This window comes from Aquarana catesbeiana, linkage group LG02, assembly GCF_042186555.1.
Source record: "Aquarana catesbeiana isolate 2022-GZ linkage group LG02, ASM4218655v1, whole genome shotgun sequence".
Classification (NCBI taxonomy): Eukaryota; Metazoa; Chordata; class Amphibia; order Anura; family Ranidae; genus Aquarana; species Aquarana catesbeiana.
The window spans coordinates 773,642,422-773,667,493 of NC_133325.1; the positions used below are offsets into that span (position 1 = coordinate 773,642,422).

Consider the following 25,072-nt stretch of genomic DNA (forward strand, 5'->3'; position numbering starts at 1 on the left):
TCACAGTGCCCATCATTGCAGCCTTGCTTTGCCCATCTTTGCCACCTTGCCATGCCAATCATTGCCGCTTCACTGTGCCAATCAATGTAGCATCACCGGCCAATCATTGCCGCATCACCGTGCCCATCATTGCAGCCTTATTGTGCCCATCATTGCCGCCTTACTATGCCCATCATTGCAGCCTTACTATGCCCATCATTGCCACCTCACCATGCCCATCATTGCAGCCATACTGTGCCCCTCATTGCCACCTCACCGTGCCAATCATTATAGCCTTACTGTGCCCATCATTGCCGCCTTACTATGCCTATCATTGCAGCCTTACTGTGCCCCTCATTGCCACCTCATCATGCCAATCATTGTAGCCTCACTGTGTCCATCATTGCCGCCTCACTGTGCCAATCATTGCCGCCTTACCGTGCCAATCAATGTAGCCTTACTGTGCCCATCATGGCCACCTTACCATGCCAATCATTTCCGCCTCACTGTGCCAATCAATGTAGCCTTACTGTGCCCATTATTGCTGTCTTACCGTGCCAATCATTGCCGCCTCACCAGTTAGTGCCAGTGGATTACATTCAGGCACAGCGCCCTTATCACACTGTGTCCTGGAGCTCAGTGTGAAAGGTTCAGTCACGCTGTGACAAAAGTTACGCCCTCCTCCTAGACCAGCTCGTGTGATAGACAGAACACTGCATCTATCACACGAGCTGGTCTAGGAGGAGGGCCTTTGTCAAAGCACGACTTCACACTGAGCTCCGTGACACAGCGGGACTCTGCTTTGAGCTACGCTGCAGCCACAGCATAGCTCAAAGCGGCCCCAGGGCAGGCAGCCTACCGGGAAATGTCCCAGTATCCTGGTAGGCCAGTCTGGCCCTGAGCAGAGCCGATCCGCCCTTGGGGGCCCCCCACAGCGGCGGGGCCCTACGCAGCTTGCGTAGTGAGCGTATAGGGCGGATCGGCTCTGGACATAATACAGGAGATGTTCAGAGACTGCAGACATGATATAAGAGATGGTCAGAAACTGCAGATATCATACAAGAGGTGGTCAGAGACTGCAGACATGATACAAGAGACATAATACAGGACATGGTCAGAGACTGTAGACATGCTCCAAGAGACTGTCAGAGACTGCAGACATGGTCAGAGACTGCAGACATGCTCCAACAGACTGTCAGAGACTAAAGACATGATACAAGAGACATGATACAGGAGACGGTCAGAGACTGCGGACATGATACAAGAGGTGGTCAGAGACTGCAGACATGATACAGAAAATGCTCAGAGACTGAAGACATGATATAGGAGATGGTCAGACTGCAGATCTGATACAGAAAATGGTCAGAGACTGTAGACTGGGGGCATGCTTCAGCAGTCAATCACAGACTGGAGACATAGTGTATGACACATTACAGATAAGTGTCTGCAGGGGACCAATGAGCCACACAAAGTGGCAATGGGCTAGATGTGGCCCCGGCAATAAGCACTGCATTGTACATTTGGAGGGAAGTGCACATTCTTCTTCCAAAACCCCAAGAGCTAGCTCTTTTCTCCAGCTCTGGCAACACTGCTAGGATACTTGCTATGAGAAATGAAATACAATCTATTGCTGAGAACGGGAACTAGCAAGGGCCAGTCTACTGTGGTGGGTAAGGTGGCTCTGTAGGAGGTGGGCACTATGGGGGGGACTGAAGGCTCTGCAGCAGGCTGGGGGGTACTTGCGGTAGGTAAGGTGGCTCTGTAGGAGGTGGGCACTATGGGGGGGACTGAAGGCTCTGCAGCAGGCTGGGGGGTACTGCGGTAGGTAAGGGGGCTCTGTAGGAGGTGGGCACTATGGGGGGGGGGATGAGGACTCTGCAGCAGGCTGGGGGGTACTGCGGTAGGTAAGGGGGCTCTGTAGGAGGTGGGCACTATGGGGGGGGGGGGGGACTGAGGACTCTGCAGCAGGTTGGGGGGTACTGTGGGAAATTGGAAGGCTTTCTGGGAGCTGATTCATTCCATGTTGGGTCCCCTGAACACCTGCCGATAGATCTGATTGTAGCAGAATTTGCGTAGTCCTGATCCATGAATTGTAATATTCCCTCCATCTGTCTGCATATATTCAGCAGCAACAAAAAAATGCACATCCGCTGAGATTCTTTTTTTTTTTTTTTTTTTTGCACATGGCTGTTTACAGGCTGTATTAAATTTATTATTTGGAGTTCACAGAAATAGTAAAAGTGGTGAAATTGTTAACTAGAACCATTGATTTATTCTTTCCCCATCAACCACCAATTTGTTCAGCTCCATTACGTTCTCTACTCCCCCCTTTTTTCTGAGCTCCAGTGGGAGGAGAGGACGTTCCGTTGCCGCCCAGTAGGTGGCGCTCTGTACACCTGTCTCATAGGATTGTACAGTGGTGGAGTTGCTCCGAGTGTTCGGTCCGCTCTCTCCGCTCCGCTATGATCGGGCTCCGCGCTCTGCTGGCTCTGGGGATCCTCTGCTCGGTGCGGGGACGAGGTAAGGAGGGGGATGGGACTGCATTTGGGAGTACTGGATATGCCAAAGATATGAAGGCTGGCAGAGATTCCAGAGCAGAGCTCAATTTTGATTCAACTCCAAGTCCCAGCACACTATACCTGCCTTTCTCCTCTCTCTGTGGAACTACAAGTCCCAGCACACTATACCTGCCTTTCTCCTCTCTCTGTGGAACTACAAGTCCCAGCACACTATACCTGTCTTTCTCCTCTCTCTGTAGAACTACAAGTCCCAGCACACTATACCTGTCTTTCTCCTCTCTCTGTAGAACTACAAGTCCCAGCACACTATACCCGTCTTTCTCCTCTCTCTGTAGAACTACAAGTCCCAGCACACTATACCTGCCTTTCTCCTCTCTCTATAGAACTACAAGTCCCAGCACACTATACCTGCCTTTCTCCTCTCTCTATAGAACTACAAGTCCCAGCACACTATACCTGTCTTTCTCCTGTCTGTAGAACTACAAGTCCCAGCACACTATACCTGCCTTTCTCATCTCTGTAGAACTACAAGTCCCAGCACACTATACCTGCCTTTCTCCTCTCTCTGTAGAACTACAAGTCCCAGCACACTAATGCAAAAGCATTTGACAAAGTTCCCCATAAACGTTTACTGAGCTCTAAAAAGTAATTCGAGAGACCTGTTGCCACCACTTAATTAAATGCATATTTCCAAGATAAAAATTCTAATTTATTGTTTTTTACTTTTACTGTTTTTACATTGAAAACCTATTTTAATAAGTTGTGTTGATATTATAATGTTGGAAATTAAAGCAACTTAATTTTGTGTGTCATGCACAACCCCATTTCTGCGTTTATTGATGTAAAGGAAATTTAAGTTGTGGTAACTTAATAAAATGGACTTGGTAACTCCGTTTTGTTCTACCTTGAGTGCGTTATTGCAAGTCTTCACCCCTACCAACTTAACAAGAACAAGGCGAGGCATGTTGGAAGGAACACCTGCTGCACAGAGATATAAAATTTTTAAAGGCGAGAATAACTAGCTTTACAAAGAAATTTGGAACTATTACTATTTGTAATCCCTTATAGCATATAGGTAGAGAACAAAGGGTTAAAAGGCAACACCAACTAACAAAATTTGTCCTAATATAGTGCTGGTTGTATTTAGCCTTGTAAACTAACCATCATTGCCTCATGTCAGTGGATAGGATTGATAGTGTGCCTTTTTTTAAAATCTGCTAAGCTTGAAAGGTGTTTTTTTTTTTTTTGTGCCAGGGGGAATGTTGATTTGCCTTTAGTAAATAAACCCCATTGTCTGATTGTTTATTGTCTTCTTTCCTTGGAGTCGGAGGGACTGTTTTCCTCTCTCCCCTCCAACCTAAGGCCATTATTGTGGTATTCCTATTTGTCTGAAATAAAAAAAAGGATAGGGGTGTGTGGCGCTACCTATGCCGGGGTATCCTGTATAATAACTATACCGTGCCTCTAAACTTAAATCTATTAAAACCTCTTGCAAATAAATCCATAAAAATTAGTGAAAAATACTAAAACGCATACCCCCTACCATATAATGATTACACCTTACGGTAACGTAAAGAGAGATATAATGACATCAGAGTCTCCCCCGATGTCCCACAACAAATGGTATAAATAAATGTATACACCCTATACAGTGTCTAATAAAGTGATACTAGATAATCAGTGTCCAACAGGTGAAGCATATATATATATATATATATATATATATATATATATATATATATATAATCAAAATGATCTGGAGTCCATTGTGACCAACAGTCCCATCAGGCAAACAATATATGAATACAACAATTTGAATGAAAATCGAATAAAAGATTAAAAAATGTAAAGAAAAAGATGTGAAAGTGAAGCTCCAGAGTGGCACAAAGTTCTTGTAATTAGTGACTCTCGTGATGAAAACGGATGATTTCCAGTGACTTTAGTGCTCCCCCTCAAGGGTCCCCACTCACCAGCTCCTCAAACCCCTGCAGGGGTATTAGGCATGTAGCAACAGACAATAAAGGGCGTCCCAGATCCAGTGCAGCCTCCACCAGGTGTCTCAGCTCCAGACAGTGGATGTTGCGCCAATCTCTTAATCACGTCGTCATAGGAAAAACACAGGGCTCCCATAGTGTAGTAAGTTTATAAAAAGGATTTTATTAAAAAATAGCCAATAAAATTTAGCCTGAACTCCCCATGCAAGGAGAGCCAGAAAACTCGCACTCGATAGGAGAAAAACATATACAGACGGAGCTGTGGATAGGAGACATCAGCCGAACGGCGTGCGCCTCAACTGCGTTCCAAGCTCGCTCTGAGTTCCGGGTGTGACGTAAGTGCGTAGCTACTCTTTTTGCCAGCGAGGGGCCCGGTCTGCTGCCGCTGTCTTGCCGCCGCTGTCTCGCCGCCGCCTCGACGCTTCTTCTCTTCTTCTCTTCTTCCGATGTTGACATGATGCTCTCTCCAGCTCCAATGCTTTGTGCGAGCTGCGGAGCCATTTATATAGGCGGTGACCCCGCCCCCTTGTGACGTCATGTTCCTACTATGCACAGGGACTCTGGGGTCACGCCCCCCTATGACGCCAGAGTCCCTGCGCATGCTGGGAACACGACGTCACAAGGGGGCGGGGTCACTGCCTATATAAATGGCTCCGCAGCTCGCACACAGCATTCCAGCCGGAGAGAGTGTCGTGTCAACATCGGGGAAGAAGAGAAGAAGCGACAAGACAGTGGCGGCAAGACAGCGGCAGCAGACTGGGCCCCTCGCTGGCAAAAAGAGCTGGAAGAAGATATCGGCGGGGCCCGGGAGAAGAGGCGGAACACCGGGAGAAGAGGCCGAACACCGGGAGAAGTCAGAAGGAGACCCCCCGAAGTCGGAAGAAGACCCCGGAGCTGCTTAATAAATTACTCCTAAAACCTGTGTACTGTGGTTTTTTTTTTTTAATTGACACTTTTCCCTAGGTGAATGGGTAGGGGTACCATGTACCCCATACTCATTCACACAGGGTGGGGGGCCGGGATCTGGGGGCCCCCTTATTAAAGGGGGCTTCCGGATTCCGATAAGCCCCCCGCCCGCAGACCCCAACAACCAACGGCCAGGGTTGTCGGGAAGAGGCCCTTGTCCTCATCAACATGGGGACAAGGTGCCTTGGGGTGGGGGGGCACCGCAGGGCGCCCCCCCTCCCCCAAGGCACCCACCCCCCCATGGTGAGGGCATGCGGCCTGGTACAGCTCAGGAGGGGGGGGGGGCGCTCGCTCGTCCCCACCCCCTTTCCTGGCCGGCTGGGCTGCGTGCTCAGATAAGGGTCTGGTATAGATTTTGGGGGGACCCCCACGCCGATTTATCGGCGTAGGGGGTTCCCCTTACAATCCATACCAGACCTAAGGGCCTGGTATGCCCCTGGAGGGGAACCCACGCCGTTTTTTTCATTTAAAATTTGGCGCGGTGTTCCCGCCTCAGGATTCATACCAGACAGCTGTCAGCACTGCCTGTCACTCATCGGGAAAGGAAAACAAAGTTTTCCTTTCCCGATGAGTGAGCCACCTCAGCGCTGGCTCCTGCGACGGGGCTCGCAGGTGTCAAATCTCGCCGAGAAATGCGGCAAGATTGACACAATATCGCGGTCACCTACTGTAAGTGCAGCGCAATTAATAAAATGGACGAATTCCCCAATAGTCAATCAAGGCAGGTCCACATAAAACTTCCAATGACCAGAGAAACAATCTTGCATGCAGTATTCAATTGCGCTTACCAGAGAAAGTGACCTCTGCACAGCAGGGGTCAAACTGATGTGTATCCGCAGGGGGATGACGATCTCCTTGGTGATGTCACTGAAGAGGAACACTGCAGTCTGAGGATCCAAATATCCAAAGGGATGAGCCAGCCTTCCGACAGAGAAACCCCAGGGATGTGAGCTTCCAGATCCAGGTATACACAAGGACCGCTCCAAGATGTCAGATATAAAAAATATGAGGAATGCTATCGAATGCTAATCCGTTTATTGAGAAAAATCCAGTAAAAAACAGGTGCTCGCAAGCGCTAATGGTAAAATATTTAAAAAGTCAGACTGCAATACAATGCAGTGCCGACACACAGTCTGGCAGCGGGTGACGTCCGTATCGTAGCTCCTCCCCCCCCATACGCGGCGTTACGTCCTATTGGACTTCGTCAGCGAGGGGTGGAGCCTGACAGTCACCCGGCAACCTTTATAGAGAACGGATGGTGTCTAATTGGGCTACGGCACGCACGGAAGTCAGAGGCTTCCTTAGCAACGGACCCTAACAACAACCCGTCCTATATACAAAAACAGTCAAACCCTGTATAAGAACTAGGTGGTGGAACCGGAAGTCAAATAATGGACCTCCTAGTATGTAAACACGGAAACAGCACCACAGCCATACTATAGAAATATTAAAAATTATATTATATATATCCCAAATAAGGTAAATATATTGACTAGATTTACATGCTAAAAATAAAAAATAGAAATAACAATAATGGAAGTAATCTCCCGCTGCCATCTCTGTGTGTAATGCAAACAAACATGCGAAAAGAACATACAATAACAGAAATTAACAAAAGAATAACTAAAATCCCCATCTGGATATGACCCATATGCAACTATTTATTCGATATGAAGCAATTTAGATCGAATTCCACGTTTAACCCCTTAGGGATCATAACCCGAGCCTCATGAATCCACATGGATTCACGCTGGCTCAGTTGCCTGATGTAGTTGCCCCCCCCTCCAATGTGGATTCACCTTTTCTATGCCCCAAAATTTTAGACATCTGGGATTACGATCATGAAACATCCTAAAGTGTTTAGAAACATTGTGTGTAATAAGTCCTCTCTAAATATTGTTCACATGTTCGGCAATGAGGACTCCCATAGGTCTTGAAGTCCTACCTATGTATTGGAGTCTGCAGTCGAATTCCAACATGTAAACAACCCCTACTGTATTGCATGTTATGAAATGTTTGATCTGATAGTATTTGTTAGTGGCAGAAGCTGTAAAATCTTTCCTTCTCTTGATATTCTGCCTACATTGCTTGCAGGCCTGACATCTCCCACAGGCATAAAAGCCTGTCAGGAAGTTGAAAATCTGGTTTTCCTTCTTGGTTGCAGGGGGATCCACAACACTAGGTGCTAAAATATCTCTTAGGGCTCTTTCACACGGGGGATCCGTATGTCCGTTTTTCATCCTTCCGTTTTCGGATGAAAAACGGACATACATGTATCCCTATGGAGCGTCGGATGTCAGCGGTGACATGTCCGCTGACATCCGACGCCGCTCCGATCCGAAAAGTGTAACGGAGGAAAAACCTACTTTTCCATCCGTTTTCGGATCGGATCGGGTGACGACGGACACTACGGTCCGTCATCATCCGATCCCCCATAGGGGAGAGCGGCGCTCTGACAGGTCCGTAGCTGCACAGCGTGCAGCGATGGACCTGTCATCTTTCTGCTCAGCGGGGATCGGCGGAGCGATCCCCGCTGAGCCAGCGGGTGTTCACGGGGCGGATCATCACTGATCCGCCCCGTGTGAAAGAGCCCTTAACGTGGGGGGTTTTTCGATAAACGAATTTGGGACGGGGGGGGTAATACTGTACCCAAAATGCTATCTTTTTTGAGGATATCCCTGTGTTTCAGAATAATCCTCTTGATTTGATTGTAGCCGTATTAGTGCAATTGTGACAGAGAAAATTAAGTACTGTCCGTGATACTTTTTTTAACTTATTTGCACTAACATACAATTTTTCAGGACAAGCTTTCGGGGTATGTCCCCTTCTTCAAGGTCCAAGCAGTACTGATTCACAAATTTTTAAGCAGCATGTTAAAGAAAAAAAAAAAAAAGGGAAAGCCAAACACATACAAATCAATGGTAATAAAGATAGCAGCAGAGTTAGTGAGATATGACAGAGGGGGGGGGAGAGAGAGAGAGAGAGAGCTATAGAATGCAGGGGGGGATACTAGTCACAGAGGGGTCGTAAAACTTTAGCATAATGTGTAAGGAAACCAATATCTAAATTCAGGCCATTATTTTTCGTGTCAAAAAGAAGTATCATTCTTAGTTCAAACGTTTTCCTTTCCTGGATAGTTCTGAAATTCCCTTTAAGAACTAAAACATTGAGGTCTTCTATAGTGTGGTCCGGCTGTGAGAAATGATGTCCCACAGGTGTGCATAAACTGTCTTCTTTATGTTCTTTGATGGTATGTCTGTGCAAATTTCATCCTCGCTTGCAACTTCTGTCCTGTTTCACCAACATAAGATCCTTTGCTGCACCTTTTACATTGGATGAGGTACACAACATTACTGGAGGTACAGCTGTAAGATCCCATGATATTGAAGGTCCCATTTGTGTGTTTAACACTTTTGGATAGATTGATCTGGTTGCATAGTTTGCAGCATTTTTTATTGCAGGGTTTGCTTCCATTATTTGTGACTCCATAATCAGAGTGAAGTTTCCTGCTGATTAGTTTGTGTCTGAGGTTGGGTGGTTTTTCATAATCAGAGTGAAGTTTCCTGCTGATTAGTTTTGTGTCTGAGGTTGGGTGGTTGTCTGAAAGCCAATAATGGGGGTTGTTGGAATATTCCTTTCAGAGTTTCATCCTCTGTTATAATGGGTTGTAAATCTTTGATTATCTTTTTGATCCCTTCTAGTGCTGGGTTGTATGTGGTGACTAGAGGTACTCGGTTATTTGTTTTTTTCTCTGTGTATTGGAGGAGATTTTCTCTTCGGGTTTTCAAGGCTGTGTTTATGCTGTTGATGATTTTTTCTTTGTAACCTTTCTTATGGAAGGAGTCTGCCAGTGTTCTGAGATGTTTATCTCTGTCTTCTGGGTCTGAACAAATTCGATGGTATCTGATGGCCTGGCTGTGTATGATGGCCCGTTTGGTGTGTTGGGGGTGAAAACTGGAACTATGAAGATAGCTGCATCGGTCAGTAGATTTTCTGTATATCGACGTGTGAAGCTTGTCATCCCTGATGTATACTGTAGTGTCCAGGAAGTTGACATTTGTTTTCGAATAGTCCACTTTTAGTTTGATAGATGGGTGAAAAGTGTTGATAAATGAGAAGAATTGGTTTAGATTTTCTTCACCTTCAGTCCATATCATGAATATATCATCAATATAGCGATAATATCTGTATGGCTTTTGTTGTATGCTGTTCAGGAATTTGTCCTCCAGGTCAGCCATAAATAAGTTTGCATATTGGGGTGCCATTTTGCTTCCCATAGCAGTACCCATACACTGGAGATAGATGTCATTATTGAAAGTGAAGTAGTTGTGTGTAAGAATGAATTCAATGAGCTGTGTCACATCCTCAGCCGTGTATTTGTTGTTTGGTGAGGATGATAAGAATCTGTGACATGCCGCCAACCCATCCTTGTGAGGGATGTTACTGTACAGAGATTCTACATCCATAGTGACTAGAAGTGTATTTGGTGGTAATTGTTGTATATTGTTAAGCTTGTTCAGAAAATCAGTGGTGTCTTGCATTAAACTCGCAGTGTTCATGACTAAAGGTTTTAACATGTTTTCTACGAGGCCTGATATATGTTCGGTAAGTGTATTCATACCTGTTATAATGGGTCTGCCTGGATTTCCTGGCTTGTGAATCTTGGGCAGCATGTAGAAGTCTCCAATTTCTGGATTATCCGGAATCGCATTGATGAGTTCTGAATGTAGGTGGCTTGATATTGTCGCAATGAGACCTTTTAATTGTTTAGTAAAATCCTGGGTCGGATCATAATCCAGTTTTTTGTAGTAAGTAGTATTTGCAAGCTGCCTCTGGCCCTCTTGTATATATTTGTCTGTATCCATCACAACGACTGCTCCCCCTTTATCTGCTGGTTTGATGGCTATGGCCTGATTATTGCGCAGATCATGTACAGCTCTTCGCTCCAGTGGTGAAAGGTTGTATAATATTTTCTTTTGCTGGGTGGATATCAGGGATGTAACTCGCAGCCTGAAGCTGTCAATATAGGTATCCAGTTTGGGGTTGCGTCCTTGTGGAGGTGTGAAGTTGCTGTTCTTTTTCTTTTTGTCACCTCCTATTGTCCTAGGATTCCTTTCCTTACTGTGAAAATATTCTTTGAGCCTTAGTCTCCTAAAAAATTCCTCCATATCTGACCATACCTGTAAATTATCCAATTTGGTGGTTGGGCAGAATGTGAAGCCTTTGGAGAGGACTGTTGTTTCTGGTGTAGAAAGTAGATGATTTGACAAATTTATGATTCCGAGTTCCTCTGTTATATCCACATTTTCTGTAAAGTCAGCATTTACACAATAAATTTACACAAGAATAATCCTCTCAAATTTTTTGTGTTGAATGTTATAATCAAGGATAATTTTGTATTCAAAATTACCCTGGAATTTCCTGTTAACTGGATTTTTAGCAACCAAAGAAGCACGTTTAAAGCTGCCAACGGTGGCTATGTCGCTCCTTATATGCTCCTCCTCGTAACCCTTTTGTAAAAAGCGGTTAGACAAAACTTCAGCTTGGGAAAAGTAATCTGAATCTAGGGCACAGTTCCTCCTTAACCGGATAAACTGTCCCCTAGGAACGTTCTATAGCCAGGAGTGATGACAGCGATCTAACGGTATAAATCCGTTCCTGTCCGTGGGCTTAAAGAAATTTTTTGTAACTTACTTATCACCTTGTTTAAATATTTCCAGATCCAGGAAAGCAACACGTATGGTGTCTGCGTTCCAAGATAAATGGATCCCCCTATTATTGCCGTTAAGTTTGGACATAAAGAGCTGGAGGCTGATGAGATCACCCTCCCAAATCATAATCAGATCATCTATATATCTTTGGTAGCAGACCAGCTGAGCCGGTCTGCTACCAAAGACAACTTCCTCTTCCCATAATGCCATGGAGATGTTGGCAACACTAGGCGCAAAGCGAGCACCCGTGGCAACTCCAAGTGTTTGGAGAAAAAATCTACCACCGTACCAGAAGTAATTTCTGGAGAGGCAGAAATCCAAAGCCTTCAAAAGAAAATCCTTTAAAAAGGGAGGGAGAGAGGATCCATTGGGGCCCACTGCATAGAGATGAGAGCCTTCCTATGGCCTATGATGGTGTATAGTGAGCTCACGTCAGCAATGACTAAAAAGCTATTTTCTTTACAGGTGATATTTTCCAAAATTTGAATAATGTGTTTAGTGTCTTTTAGGTAAGCCTTATGCCGCGTACACACGGTCGGACTTTTCGTCTACAAAAGTCCGGGCGCCGACGGACTAAAGCTGGCTGACAATCCGATCGTGTGTGGGCTTCCCCGGACTTTCTGATGGACTTTAGATTTGAAACATGCTTCAAATCTTTACATCGTAACTACGCCGGACCCAGAAATCCGCTCGTCTGTGTGCTAGTCCGACGGACAAAAACCCACGCTAGGGCAGCTATTGGCTCTTGGCTATCAACTTCCTTATTTTAGTCCGGTGTACGTCATCACGTACGAATCCGTCGGACTTTTGTGTGATCGTATGTAGGCAAGTCCGTTCGTAAGAAAGTCCACCAAAAGTCTGACAAAAGTCTGTCGAAAGTCTGCCGGACAGGCTGTCGGACTTTTGTAGCCGAAAAGTCAGACTGTGTGTACACAGCATTAGTGGTAGACACTAAAGGTTTCAGGAAATGGTCTATGTATTGACCTAAGCGGGCCGTGACGGAGTCAATACCATTGACAATAGGTCGACCTGGAGGGGAACTGCCGTCCTTGTGTATTTTGGGCAGAAAATATATTATGGGTCTCCTGCATGCACTGGGATTCAAATAAGAGGCCTCTTTTTTTACTTAATACTCCCTGTATCTTACCTAATGTATTAAGTGTGTGTAATTTGTAATTTGAATTTGAACACCGGATCACTACTCAATAATTGATAGGTGTTTCTATCCAATAGAAGTCGCTCCATTTCCAGTTTATAGTATGATTTGCTCATAACAACAACGCCTCCCCCTTTGTCTGCGGGGCGGATCACCACATCCTTATTTTTCTCTAGTGTACTAATACCTTTTTTGAGATATGAAGGATCACCTATTTTCTTGATCTTCATCTCCTATAGGTCACTAGTAACCATGTTTCTGAAAACTTCAATATGTCGATGGTCATTCTTGGGTGGATTAAGAACAGATTTGTTAGCCAAGCCAGAGTAGCCCCCAATAGGGGCAACCCCACCAACTTGGCTAGATCTCTCCCCTGGCTTAGATAAGAAATACCCCTTAATATTTTAGGGTCCTAATAAACTTTTGAAGGCTAATATAGGTCTGAAATGTATTGAAATTTTTTACTGGGGCAAATTTAAGACCTTTTATTCAAGACCCTCAGTTCGTCTTCTGATAAAACTGTGCCACTGATATTATAGATCCCTGTGCCTAATGGGACTTTTGTCATTTGTAATTTTCGTCCGGCTCTTCTCACTCTCTTTCCCTTCTCCCCCCCCCCCCATTTGCTTCCACCTGGTGTGCCCTCCCATGGTGTCAGCCACTGGGGCTGGGGGTTCCCTAAAAAACCCTCACCTTGTTTGGAGTTATCGTACCGTAATGGCAAGAACCGGTTCTGAGTGAGAACAGGAGCTCTATCATATTGGGGGTCACTACCTTCACGGCCTTGGTTGGAATGATTGTAAGTGTAATGACCTCTATTGGATGAATTACTTGAGTGCCTCCCTCTGGAGGAACGAGGGGGCCCTCAATTATCATCCCTAAATTTCTGATTATACGGCATAGGGTAAGGGTACTGATTCCCTTTGTTAAAATTCTCTCTATTGGACTGTCACCTCCCTCTATTATTGGGGTAAGGATATCTTTTCGGGACAGCTCCCTGGGGATTAGGGGGTCTGGATTGAGAAATAGGAGTATGCGGAGATGGTCCAAGAAGGAAAACCGGATTTTCAACTTCCTGATAGGCTTTTATGCCTGTGGGAGATGTCGGGCCTGCAAGCAATGTAGGCAGAATATCAAGAGAAGGAAAGATTTTACAGCTTCTGCCACTAACAAATACTATCAGATCAAACATTTCATAACGTGCAATACAGTAGGGGTTGTTTACATGTTGGAATGCGACTGCAGACTCCAATACATAGGTAGGACTTCAATACCTATGGGAGTTCTCATTGCCGAACATGTGAACAATATTAAGAGAGGACTTATTACACACAATGTTTTCTAAACACATTAGGATGTTTCATGATCGTAATCCCAGATGTTTAAAATTTTGGGGCATAGAAAAGGTGAATCCACATTGGAGGGGGGGCAACTGAGCCAGCGTGAATCCATGTGGATTCATGAGACTCAGGTTATGATCCCTAAGGGGTTAAACGTGCAATTCGATCTAAATTGCTTCATATCAAATAAATAGTTGCATATGGGTCATATCTAGATGGGGATTTTAGTTATTCTTTTATTAATTTCTGTTATTGTATGTTCTTTTTGCATGTTTGTTTGCATTACACACAGAGATGGCAGCGGGAGATTACTTCCATTATTGTTATTTCTATTTTTTATTTTTAGCATGTAAATCTAGTCAATATATTTACCCTATTTGGGATATATATAATATATTTTTTAATATTTCTATAGTATGGCTGTGGTGCTGTTTCCGTGTTTACATACTAGGAGGTCCATTATTTGACTTCCGGTTCCGCCACCTAGTTTTTATACAGGGTTTGACTGTTTTTGTATATAGGACAGGTTGTTGTTAGGGTCCGGTTGCTAAGGAAGCATCTGACTTCCGTGCGTGCCGTAGCCCAGTTACACACCGTCCGTTCTCTATAAAGGTTGCCGGGTGACTGTCAGGCTCCACCCCTCGCTGACGAAGTCCAATAGGACGTAACGCCGCGTATGGGGGGAGGAGCTACGATACGGACGTCACCCGCTGCCAGACTGTGTGTGTCGGCACTGCATTGTATTACAGTCCGACTTTTTAAATCTTTTACCATTAGCGATTGTGAGCGCCTGTTTTTTTATAACAAGTGACTGGATTTTTCTCAATAAACTGATTACTCTTAGATAGTATTCCTCATATTTTTTTTATATCTGACATCTTGGAGCGGTCCTTGTGTATACCTAGATCTGGAAGCTCATATCCCTGGGGTTTCTCTGTCGGAAGGCTGGCTCATCCCTTTGGATATTTGGATCCTCAGACTGCAGTGTTCCTCTTCAGTGACATCACCAAGGAGATCGTCATCCCCCTGGGAATACATGTGAGTTTGACCCCTGCTGTGCAGAGGTCCACTTTCTCTGGTAAGCGCAATTGAATACTGCATGCAAGATTGTTTCTCTGGTCGTTGGAAGTTTTATGTGGACCTGCCTTGATTGACTATTGGGAAATTCGTCCATTTTATTAATTGCGCTGCACTTAGGTGTCCTTTTATGAAAGTGCGGTAAAATACCGCTTTTCAGTTCTCAGGCATTCTCAGAGGAGATCGCTCTCCTCTGAGTGCCTGTTTATGAAAGTGTGTAGATCGCTTCTCATGTTGAGTTGAGGAGCGATCTACAAACGCCGGGAACTCCTGAGAATGGCTCCTCTCACTGCAATCTCGTGTGATGTAGCGGGATTACAGTATGAGGAACCATAAAATACAAAAGTTTAACACAAATCAGCACACATTATTCCCCAACATATTAATAAAATAATAAAGATAAATTCCCCCTACACAATATACATTAACCTAATTATAAAAAAAACATTGTTTTTATCAATATTTAAAGATCATACATGTTCCTATTTAAATGTGAATGGTGTATAGTAAATGAATGTAATGCACATATGTAATGCAGCTATACACCATTCATATAAATGCAAAATACATTTATAATCATTAAAAAAATAATTTTAATAAAGTATACAAGTATAAATATTTATTAATAAATTAAAATAAAATATATTTCATTATAGATAAACATAAAAATTGATAAACTGGTGCGATGCGAGAACACTGCGAATCCACTGCGGGTTCCCGCATCGCACCGACTCGCATGTCAGTTCACACTGCCATATGCGAATCGCTGGGGAGTGTCAATACATTGTTAAGGACACCCCCAGATCAGCTTGCATATCGCACTGCGAACTGACAGTTCGGACATGAATCGGATCGCATATGTGTGAACACACATGCGATCCGATTCTGGTCCGAACAGAAAAAAGGGTCCTGTGCGTGTTTGCACCGAATGCGGTGCGATATCAGCCATACTATCTGTACAGCTGATATCGCACCGCACAGACATCGCATGTAATGTGAATGGCAGTGTGCTGCAAATAACATGCGATGCCTGTGCGATGTCTGGCATCACACAAGTGTGAACTGGGCCTAAAAGTTAACACCCCCAAATCAGTTCGCATATCGCAGTGCGATCTGCAAACTCGGACAGTAATCGAATCGCATGGGTGTGAACACCCATGCAATCCGATTCTGCTGTGGACCAAAAAAAGGGTCCTGTAAGAGTTTGGTCCGAGGGCAATGGCTGAATGTATGGCTGAAATCGCATCGCACAGAGATCGGATGTGATTTTGCACTGCGGTGCGAATCACATCCGATCTCGGACACCGCAGCAGTGGGAACTGGCCCTAAATCATATTGCATTTGCACCAAAATGGTACAGGACCCTTTATTTGGTCCGCACTGGAATCGGATCGCATGGGTGTGAACACCCATGCGATCCGATTCCTGCACCATTACATAGTTCGCACTGCGATCTGTGAAATGATCTGGGGGTGTCATTAACTTTACATTGACACCCGCAGTGGTGCGCAGATGTCAATGTAGGTGCGATGTGAAAACCCGCACAGGAATCACGCTGGTTCACGCATCGCACAAGTGTGAACCCAGCCAGAGACGTGAACATCTAGAAAAAAAAAAAAAAATATATATATATATATATATATATATATAGCTATATATAGATACACATATATATATATATATATATATGTATCTATATATAGCTATATATATATATATATATATATATATGTGTGTATGTATGTGTGTGTATATATATATATATATATATATATATACACTATAAATTCCTATCCTGCTGGTTTTGGGGTGTGTAATGGTGGGGAAGGTGTGCTCTGACTGTTTGGTGAAAGAAAGAAGTCAAAAGACTTTCTTTCTCCAGAATATCAGCCAGTTTCAGTCTTCTCACTCTGATTCTCCACTTCTGAAATGGTGAATCAGAAAGTGAGAATTCTGTCACAGATCGCCAGTGAGGTGTGGAGATCGCACCTTCATAAACTGGCCGTTTCTGTGAATTCTCACTGTGCTGAGATAATCAGCGGAGAACATGTTCTCCGCTGATTATCTCAGTTTCATAAACTGGTAAAGCGCTGAGATCAGCGGTGAGACTCGGGATCGCCGCTGATCTCAGTTTCATAAAAGGACACCTTACCCCCTTTTACTTTGGTTATTCTTCAGGCATTTGTTATTACCTGTAGTGTTCAGCTTGCAATTGGGTGATCGTTTACAGTTGTTTGCACTGATTGTTACCTTTTATATTTCTCTGATAAACAAAAAGTGTTTACAAATCTTAATGTGTTTTTATAAATAACTTCATGCTAAATAATTAAAAAAAGCCTTGCAAAAATATTAAAAAGTTGTATTATCTAAAATGTTCCACCACCACATGACTCTTCCATTATTAGCAAATTGCCAAACATGTGCCCTACTGCATCCAGCCAATGCACTTACCGGAAGTGTATGGCTATTTATATTTTATTCTATCTTTTCATGTGACAACACTGAAGAAATGACACTTTGCTACAATATAAAGTAGTGAGTGTACAGCTTGTATAACAGTGTAAATTTGCTTTCCGCTCAAAATAACACACAGCCATTAATGTCTAAACCGCTGGCAACAAAAGTGAGTACACCCCTAAGTAAAAATGTCCAAATTGGGCCCAAAGTGTCAATATTTTGTGTGGCCACCATTATTTTCCAGCACTGCCTTAACCCTCTTGGGCATGGAGTTCACCAGAGCTTCACAGGTTGTCACTGAAGTCCTCTTCCACTCCTCCATGACGATATCACGGAGCTGGTGGATGTTAGAGACCTTGCGCTCCTCCACCTTCCATTTGAGGATGCCCCACAGATGCTCAATAGGGTTTAGGTCTGGAGATATGCTTGGCCAGTCCACCACCTTTACCCTCAGCTTCTTTAGCCAGGCAGTGGTCATCTTGGAGGTATGTTTGGGTCGTTATCATGTTGGACTACTGCCCTGCGGCCCAGTCTCCAAAGGGATGGGATCATGCTCTGCTTCAGTATGTCACAATACATGTTGGCATTCATGGTTCCCTCAATGAACTGTAGCTCCCCAGTGCCGGCAGCACTCATGCAGCTCCAGACCATGACACTCCCACCACCATGCTTGACTGTAGGCAAGACACACTTGTCTTTGTACTCCTCTTAACAGAAGCTGCCCATGCCCTTAGTCTGCTTGTCTTCAGCAATCTGTTTGCGGGCTTTCTTGTACATCATCTTTAGAAGAGGCTTCCTTCTGGGACGAAAGCCATGCAGACCAATTTGATGCAGTGTGCGGCGTATGGTCTGAGCACTGACAGGCTGACCTCCCACCCCTTCAACCTCTGCAGCAATGCTGGCAGCACTCATACGTCTATTTCCCAAAGACAACCTCTGGATATGACGCTGAGCATGTGCATTTAACTTCTTTGGTCGACCAAGGCTAGGCCTGTTCTGAGTGGAACCTGTCCTGTTAAACCGCTGTATGGTCTTGGCAAACTTCTTATAGCCTAGGCCATCTTTATGTAGAGCAACAATTCTTTTTTTTTCAGATCCTCAAAGAATTCTTTGCCATGAGGTGCCATGTTGAACTTCCAGTGACCAGTATGAGAGAGTGAGCGCAATAACACCAAAATTAACACACCTGCTCCCCAATCACACCTGAGACCTTGTAACACTAACGAGTCACATGACACTGGGGAGGGGAAATGGCTAATTGGGCCCAATTGGGACATATACCCTTAGGGGTGTACTCACTTTTGTTGCCAGTGGGTTTAGACATTAATGGCTGTGTGTTGAGTTATTTTAGGGGACAGCAAATTTACACTGTTATACAAGCTGTACACTCACTACTTTACATTGTAGCAAAGTGTAATTTCTTCAGTGTTGTCACATGAAAAGATAGAAGAAAATATTTACAAAAATGTGAGGGGTGTACTCACTTTTGTGAAATACTGTATATTCAGTAATGGCCAAAAATATTGGCACCCCTGCATATCTGTCAGATAATGCACAACTTCACCCAGAAAATTGTTGCTATTACAAATGTTTAGGCATTCTCAGGTTTATTTTTTTGTTTGTATTGGAATGCCAAAAAAAGTGGAGAAACAAAAAGCCAAATCTGACACATTCCATGCAAAACTCCAACAATGGACTGGATAAAATGATTGACGCCTTCTAAAAATTGTAAGAAATAATTGCATTCCAAGTGTGTGTGATGCTCCTGTAATTTGTAATTAAACTCACCTGTATAAATTAACAGGTGCTGACAATATAGAAATCACACCGACAACCGGTTAAATTTGCAAAAAATTGACTCAACCTTTCTGTTGTGTGTCTCTGTGTGCCACAAAGAGGAGAGAAAGAGCAGCAAAGAATTGTCTGAGGATTTGAGAAAAAAATTGGAAAAGCATGGACAATCTCGAGGTTACAAGTCCATCTCCAGAGATCTTAATGTTCCTGTGTCCACCGGGCGCAACGTGTGTGTGTGTGATTTTTTTTTTTTATGTGAAAAACATGGCTTTTTCCTCCTCCAGCCCCCCCCCCCCCCCCTGCTTCAGTCATAAAATGTTTTTTTAACAAAGCAGACTTATCATCAACAACAAATATTGCAAGTCTCATACTAGTTCGCGAGAGAGTGCACTGCCAGCTGCTCAAGCCTTCACCGGTCACACAATAGCTGTCAGATGTACACAATCCAGGGTTTCTCACAGCCTTTGGCTCCATCATCCAATGCATTTTATTGAAAGCTACTTTATCAAGAGGGATCTGTGGACGAAACACGTAGGAGCAGTGACCAAATGTGGCCCAAGAAAGGAGAATCAGCGAACTGGTGACAGGGTCTTGGGTGGCCAATGCTCATTGCTGCACACAAAGGCTGGCCTGTGTAGTCCAATCCAATAGAAGAGCTTTTGTAGCTTAACCTGCTGAAAAAGTGAATGCTGGATCCGGTTTTAGAACACACAGAGCATGGTGCCTGTGCCACAGGTCAGGGTGCCCGTGCTGACCCGTGTGAACAGTGAAAAGCAGCTATTATAGACATCTGAGCATTGGGACTGGACCACAGAGCAATGGAAGAAGGAGGCCTGATCTGACGAATCGCGTTTTCTTTTACATCATGTGGATGGCAGGATACATGTGTGTCACTTACCTGGGGAAGATATGGCACCAGGATGCAGTATGGAAAAAAGACAAGCCGGCAGACGCAGTGTGATGCTTTGTCTAGTGGTGTCCATACCTCAATGGGTCAGGGCTGTTTTGTTGGCAAAATGGGACCTATTCAATATCAGATGGGTGGTCATAATGATTTGGCTGATCAGTGTACTGTATGTAAGGGCATGCCTGACAAGGTTAAAGCGCAGTAGTGAACCGCAGTAAAAATAAATAAAATTCTCCTCCCTACAAATGAATGTTATAATGTGCTAGTATGCATCGCATACTAGCACATTATGAAAGACTTACCCAAAAACTAAGCCCTCCAGCGGCACACTGTCACCGCTGACATGGCTTCTATTTTCACCAAGTCTTCCTTCCGGGTTTGAGGGCAGCTGCCGTTTGATTGGCCGAGCCTCGCTGACCTCACTCCCATGCATGGCTCTGTCTGTGGACAGCACGCTGTCCATTGAGAGCACAGTGCGCATGCGCTGGTGACATCACCAGCGCTGCTAAAGTAAATACCTCCTGAATGGTGCACATTTAGGAGAAATTTATTGTACCTACAGGTAAGCCTTAAAGAGGAGGTCCAGCCACCCCACGGAAAAAATAAAGGGTAACTCCACTTTCGTGGGGGAAAAAAATAGCAAATAAAGAAAAAATAATATAGCGTGCACAATTGCGATACAAGTCATATTGTAACTGAATATTAAAAATGACCTTTTCTTTTCAATCTGCAGCCTCTGTAAATTTGTATATATATGCAATGCAATATGGCTACATGGAGTTGTTCTTTATACAGAGTGTGTACTGACCACTCCCCAGAAACATAATTTCCTGCTTGTGTGATTGGCTCACCAATTTTCTCAGAAGTCTGCCTAAGATACAAGTCAGATTTCAGGCATCCCCTGCAACAAAAATGTCATTTTTGGCGTGATACTCCCAATAGGAAAACGTCTAAAGGGATGCAGGCATACAGATTTCCTCATTTGTGCCCTGCAGCTGCCACAGCTGACAGATAATTATGAAACCACTCCCATTAGACCCACCCTTCAGAATAACAAAAGGTAGGAATCTGCAACAAAGGTTATTATAATCCTTGCAATGTACATAGATCACCCAGAGGCAAATGGGGTTTTTTTTCAACAAAAGTGGAGTTACGCTTTAAAAGTATTTGTGGGGTGGAGTAAAGGCGTATACTAAGGAGCTCTGCACAGACCGGGACAGGGAACATCATTTAGAGCCGTGATGCTTTGCATCTCACATGTCGGTGATCGGAGACAGCTGCAGACCGCTGGGGAGCCTCCAGACACAGAAATTACTCACTATTTACTCCGCCAGTACCCGGTGCCTTCTCCCGCGGCCTCTTCTAAGATGGCGCTGCTGTACACCAGCTCCGCTGGCACAGCTTCTCTTAGGAAGCCCACACAGCTGCCAGCAGATGCTACAGCAGTCCAGACTAAGGCCCCTTTCACACTTATACGACTTCAAAGTCGCGCAATTTTACTGTGATTTCGCGGCCGCTATTTTGCTGCAATTTTGCTGCTCACGGCCCTAGAAGCTGATCAACAAGCCCTCCGCCGTCATCTCATTGATGTCCAGCTGCGGTTAGACAATGGCAAAAACTGCAACCGACAAAATAATCTGCACCTTAGAGGGATTTCCGAGGCCACCACGGGCAAGGACCTACATACCACTGTGGTTGCGATTCTTAATCAGCTTTTGGGGAAACCGCCTACAGCTGAGCTGGAGTTAGACTGTGTTCACTGGGTGCAGGGCCCTCGCACACCATCATCGTCTCAGGCAGCTCCTAGCTCCTCTACTCCAACTCGTGACGTTCTCTGTAGGGTATATTTTTTCACTATCAAGGAGGAGATCCTATGCCAAGCCTGGGCTAAAGGAGCCATTGATTTCGAGACTTGTCCGAGTTTACCCAGATATCTCCAGGCAAACCTGGGCCATGAGGATGTTCCGTCCTCTACTGGCGGTCATTCGCGTGGCGGAAGCGACTTATTGCTGGGGCCATCCTTTCCACCTCATAGTGCTGAAGCAGGTGGCTGAGTTTTATCGCTCTTCCCCTGGCCAGTTGAATGCTTTATTCAGTTTCATGGATAAACCATCAGTAGAAGTTCCCAACTGGTTTGACTTTCTACTGTACCCAGTGGCCTTGAACTTTTCCTTGCCAAGACCACAACGGACCTGCCACCCCCCGCTCACGGACCCCCCGTTAAGAGACATGCAGATCTACACCGGCTACGTCTGAAGACTGATTCAGCAAGTTTTTTCCTCTGTACACTTCCTATGCTTGGCCTAGTCTAATAATCACTTTCCATGAAGTCACCCCTGGCCTGACGGCTCTCTTTTTGTTAATTTCCCATTGATATATTTTCTTTATATGCCACTGTTTTGCCATTTTATTAACTGTTGCCTGCTGTACCCTTGAACTCCTAACTTTTCTCATCCTGGTATTCCTATTCAGAGACCGGTTGGTCCCGCTCTCCCTCAACTACGCCAATGGTCTGGTCCAGTAGCCACAGTGTGGGCACCTAGGCCTTGTTTTTAGGCCTCTCTGCCCCTGCTCTGGTTTTGAGGGATTGCGGGACTGGTTTGTTTTGTTTTTGAATGTTTTTCTGGCCCTTAGGGCCCGAGGTTACCATGGGTGACAGGCTGTGTTTGCTTGCCCTCTTTTGCCTTTTTGTTGGGTGATCGTGAGCAACTGGTGATTGAGCAAGATGATTATCGCAGTATTGGTAACAAACGGACCCCCTTCCCCTTATTTTTGTGCCTGCTGAGCTTGATCCCGTTACCGGGGTGGTGCTCTTCCACCGCAGATTCCAAGGGAGTCGTTGAATTTTTGGGTTATAGCTATTCTGTTTTTTCTTTTTGTTTCTCCATGGGCTGACCGATGGCCTCTTCTGTGGGGTTATGGGGCCCGTCCTGCGACCTTATATCTAGTGTTGGGGGGGGTTTACCAGTGTTGTACTGACTTTGATTTAGGCTGGGCCACTGGTTTCTCCTGGTTTGGTGCTGTCGGGTTGAATGAAGGAGGCTGCTGTTTATTTCTTTGCACGTTTTTTTTATTGTTTATTCCGGCAGGCTTCAGACTTCCACTCCGGGGTACCAGCATTGTTTTTACTTTCTGATAGGGTTACTATGTTTTGTAAGGTTCCAACATTCTTAGATTATTATCACGTTCTTTAAGGATCCACGATCCCTGCATCTCCATTCTAGTTTTCTCTGCACTTCGGGACCCCCAGTGTGACGTAATTGAACGTATCGAAAAAACATCCAGGGAAGCTGAAAAGTGGCCTTTAAGGTATCAAAAGTGAGTATTCTACCCTCCAGCATAATCTGCCGTAGTGTTTTAATCTTATATTTGGCCCAGAGGCCAGGGACTGGGATGGATTGAAGGTGCGGCAACTTAGGGTTTCCCCAGAGTAGAGTGTGAGGAGAGATTTTATTGGCATCACTGATCACTGCAGACATCTGTCCCCACATCTGAACTGTTGTGTGCATCAGGATTGTCATTTTTGGGTGTGCTCTCAGGCCCCTGAACACCAGGTTGCTTAAAGCAGAAGACGACCCCAGAATGGCCACCTCAGTGGGATTTATGTGTGATTGGGTAATCCACCAGCGCACCGTCACCACTACCGCCGCCCAGTAATTCTGTCGAAAGCATGGAAATGCCAGTCCACCAGGAGACAAGGGCATCTGCAAAAAAGCTTGGGCAACTCTAGGGATGAACCCTGCCCAGATAAAGTTAACTCCTATTTGATCTAATTTATTAAAGAAAGAACTAGGAATTGGGACTGGAGTGTTGTGAAATACATAGAGGAACTTAGGAAGGAATGTCATTTTGAAGAGATTAATCCTTTCAACTGGCAAGAGTGGCAGGGACTTCCATGCCTGACACTTAGAAGTGAGTTTCTGGAGGATTGAATAGACATCAACCAGGTATAGTGAGTGAGCCCTCTGGACTTTAATCCCTAAATACTGAAACTTGGATACCCAGGTCAGAGGGGGTCTGGACCATAGGGGAGGAGACTGACTGGGACAATGGAAATAGGAGCGATTTGGCCCAGTTTATCCGGATACCTGAGAAAGACCCAAACTGATCTATAATCTCCAAGGCTGCTACCAGGGAATCAGACGCGTCCGGGGGGTACAAGAGGGCATCGTCTGCATATAGAGAGAGCTTCTTTGTCAATGGGCCCACTGATAGTCTCCCAATCACAACTGAGGATCTGGTAAGGATAGCCAGGGTTTTTTTGGCAAGTGCAAAGAGTCCGGGAGACAGAGGGCAGCCCTGTCTAGTCCCTCTTCGTAGATAGAATGATGGTGATAAAATACCATTAGTCCTGACTCTAGACGTAGGCTCTCTATATATGCTCCTCTATATAAACTCCTATGTATACATTCTTTTCTGTAGTGTGTTTCCGTTACACCCTTTCCTTCATAGATTGACACAACAGACAGTTCAGAACGATTAAACAATGAACTTTATTCTTCTCTGGCACTTATTGCAGTACTGCATTACAGAAGCACTCTGAATCACTCTTACAGATTCAGCATTAAGTGAAGCAAATCCTGTGAATACATAGTCCAGAACATGTAGAGCCAAAATAACTTCTAACTTGCACTGTCTTCCAATTGTATTATGCAGCTTTCCTTCCATCTGTTTGTTACTACTTCCTGACCGTACAGCACTTCCAAATGTTCCCAAAGAACATTACTCTGAATAAAGTTCTTAGGGCTGACTGATGGGATTTCCCCAGGTATTAATTCTTTAAGGCCCAACTCCCTTTGCACAGACTTCTGTAGTGACCCGCACACCAATGCTCTTTGCTAGGTATTGATTCTCTAAGGCCGAAGATCTGTACCACCTCCTCCACGACCCGCACTTTAACACCTTTAAAGTCTCTTAGAAGCACTGTTTCCCTGGGTTTACACTCACTTGTTCTCCTGAGCAACCGTCCATGCTTGCCATAGAGGGTCCTCTCCCAGTCTTTGTTTCTGTTAGTAGTAGTAGCAACTTCCTCCTGATGTAGCCTCCATTTCTCCTCCCCACATGGCACGTTCCCCTCCCCCAAAGGGGAGAGCACCTGAGCTGCACCAACCCCTACATGATGTCTTCTTCTTCTCCAAAATCCAGAACATATAGAAGCATGTGTCCTTCCCT

The 25,072-nt window shown here is 44.8% G+C and overlaps 1 protein-coding gene across 2 annotated transcripts in view; it reads left to right on the forward strand.

Moving 5' to 3' along the window:
* The window catches only part of LOC141129357 (nectin-1-like), a 240,907-nt gene that overhangs the window by 150,406 nt on the left and 65,429 nt on the right, over positions 1–25,072 (forward strand). For both annotated transcript variants that reach the window (XM_073617340.1, XM_073617339.1), the window contains exon 2: positions 2,376–2,499. In XM_073617340.1, coding sequence (XP_073473441.1) covers positions 2,442–2,499 — 58 coding nt within the window. In that variant the 5' untranslated portion in view covers positions 2,376–2,441. The remainder of the gene's footprint in view (positions 1–2,375; positions 2,500–25,072) is intronic.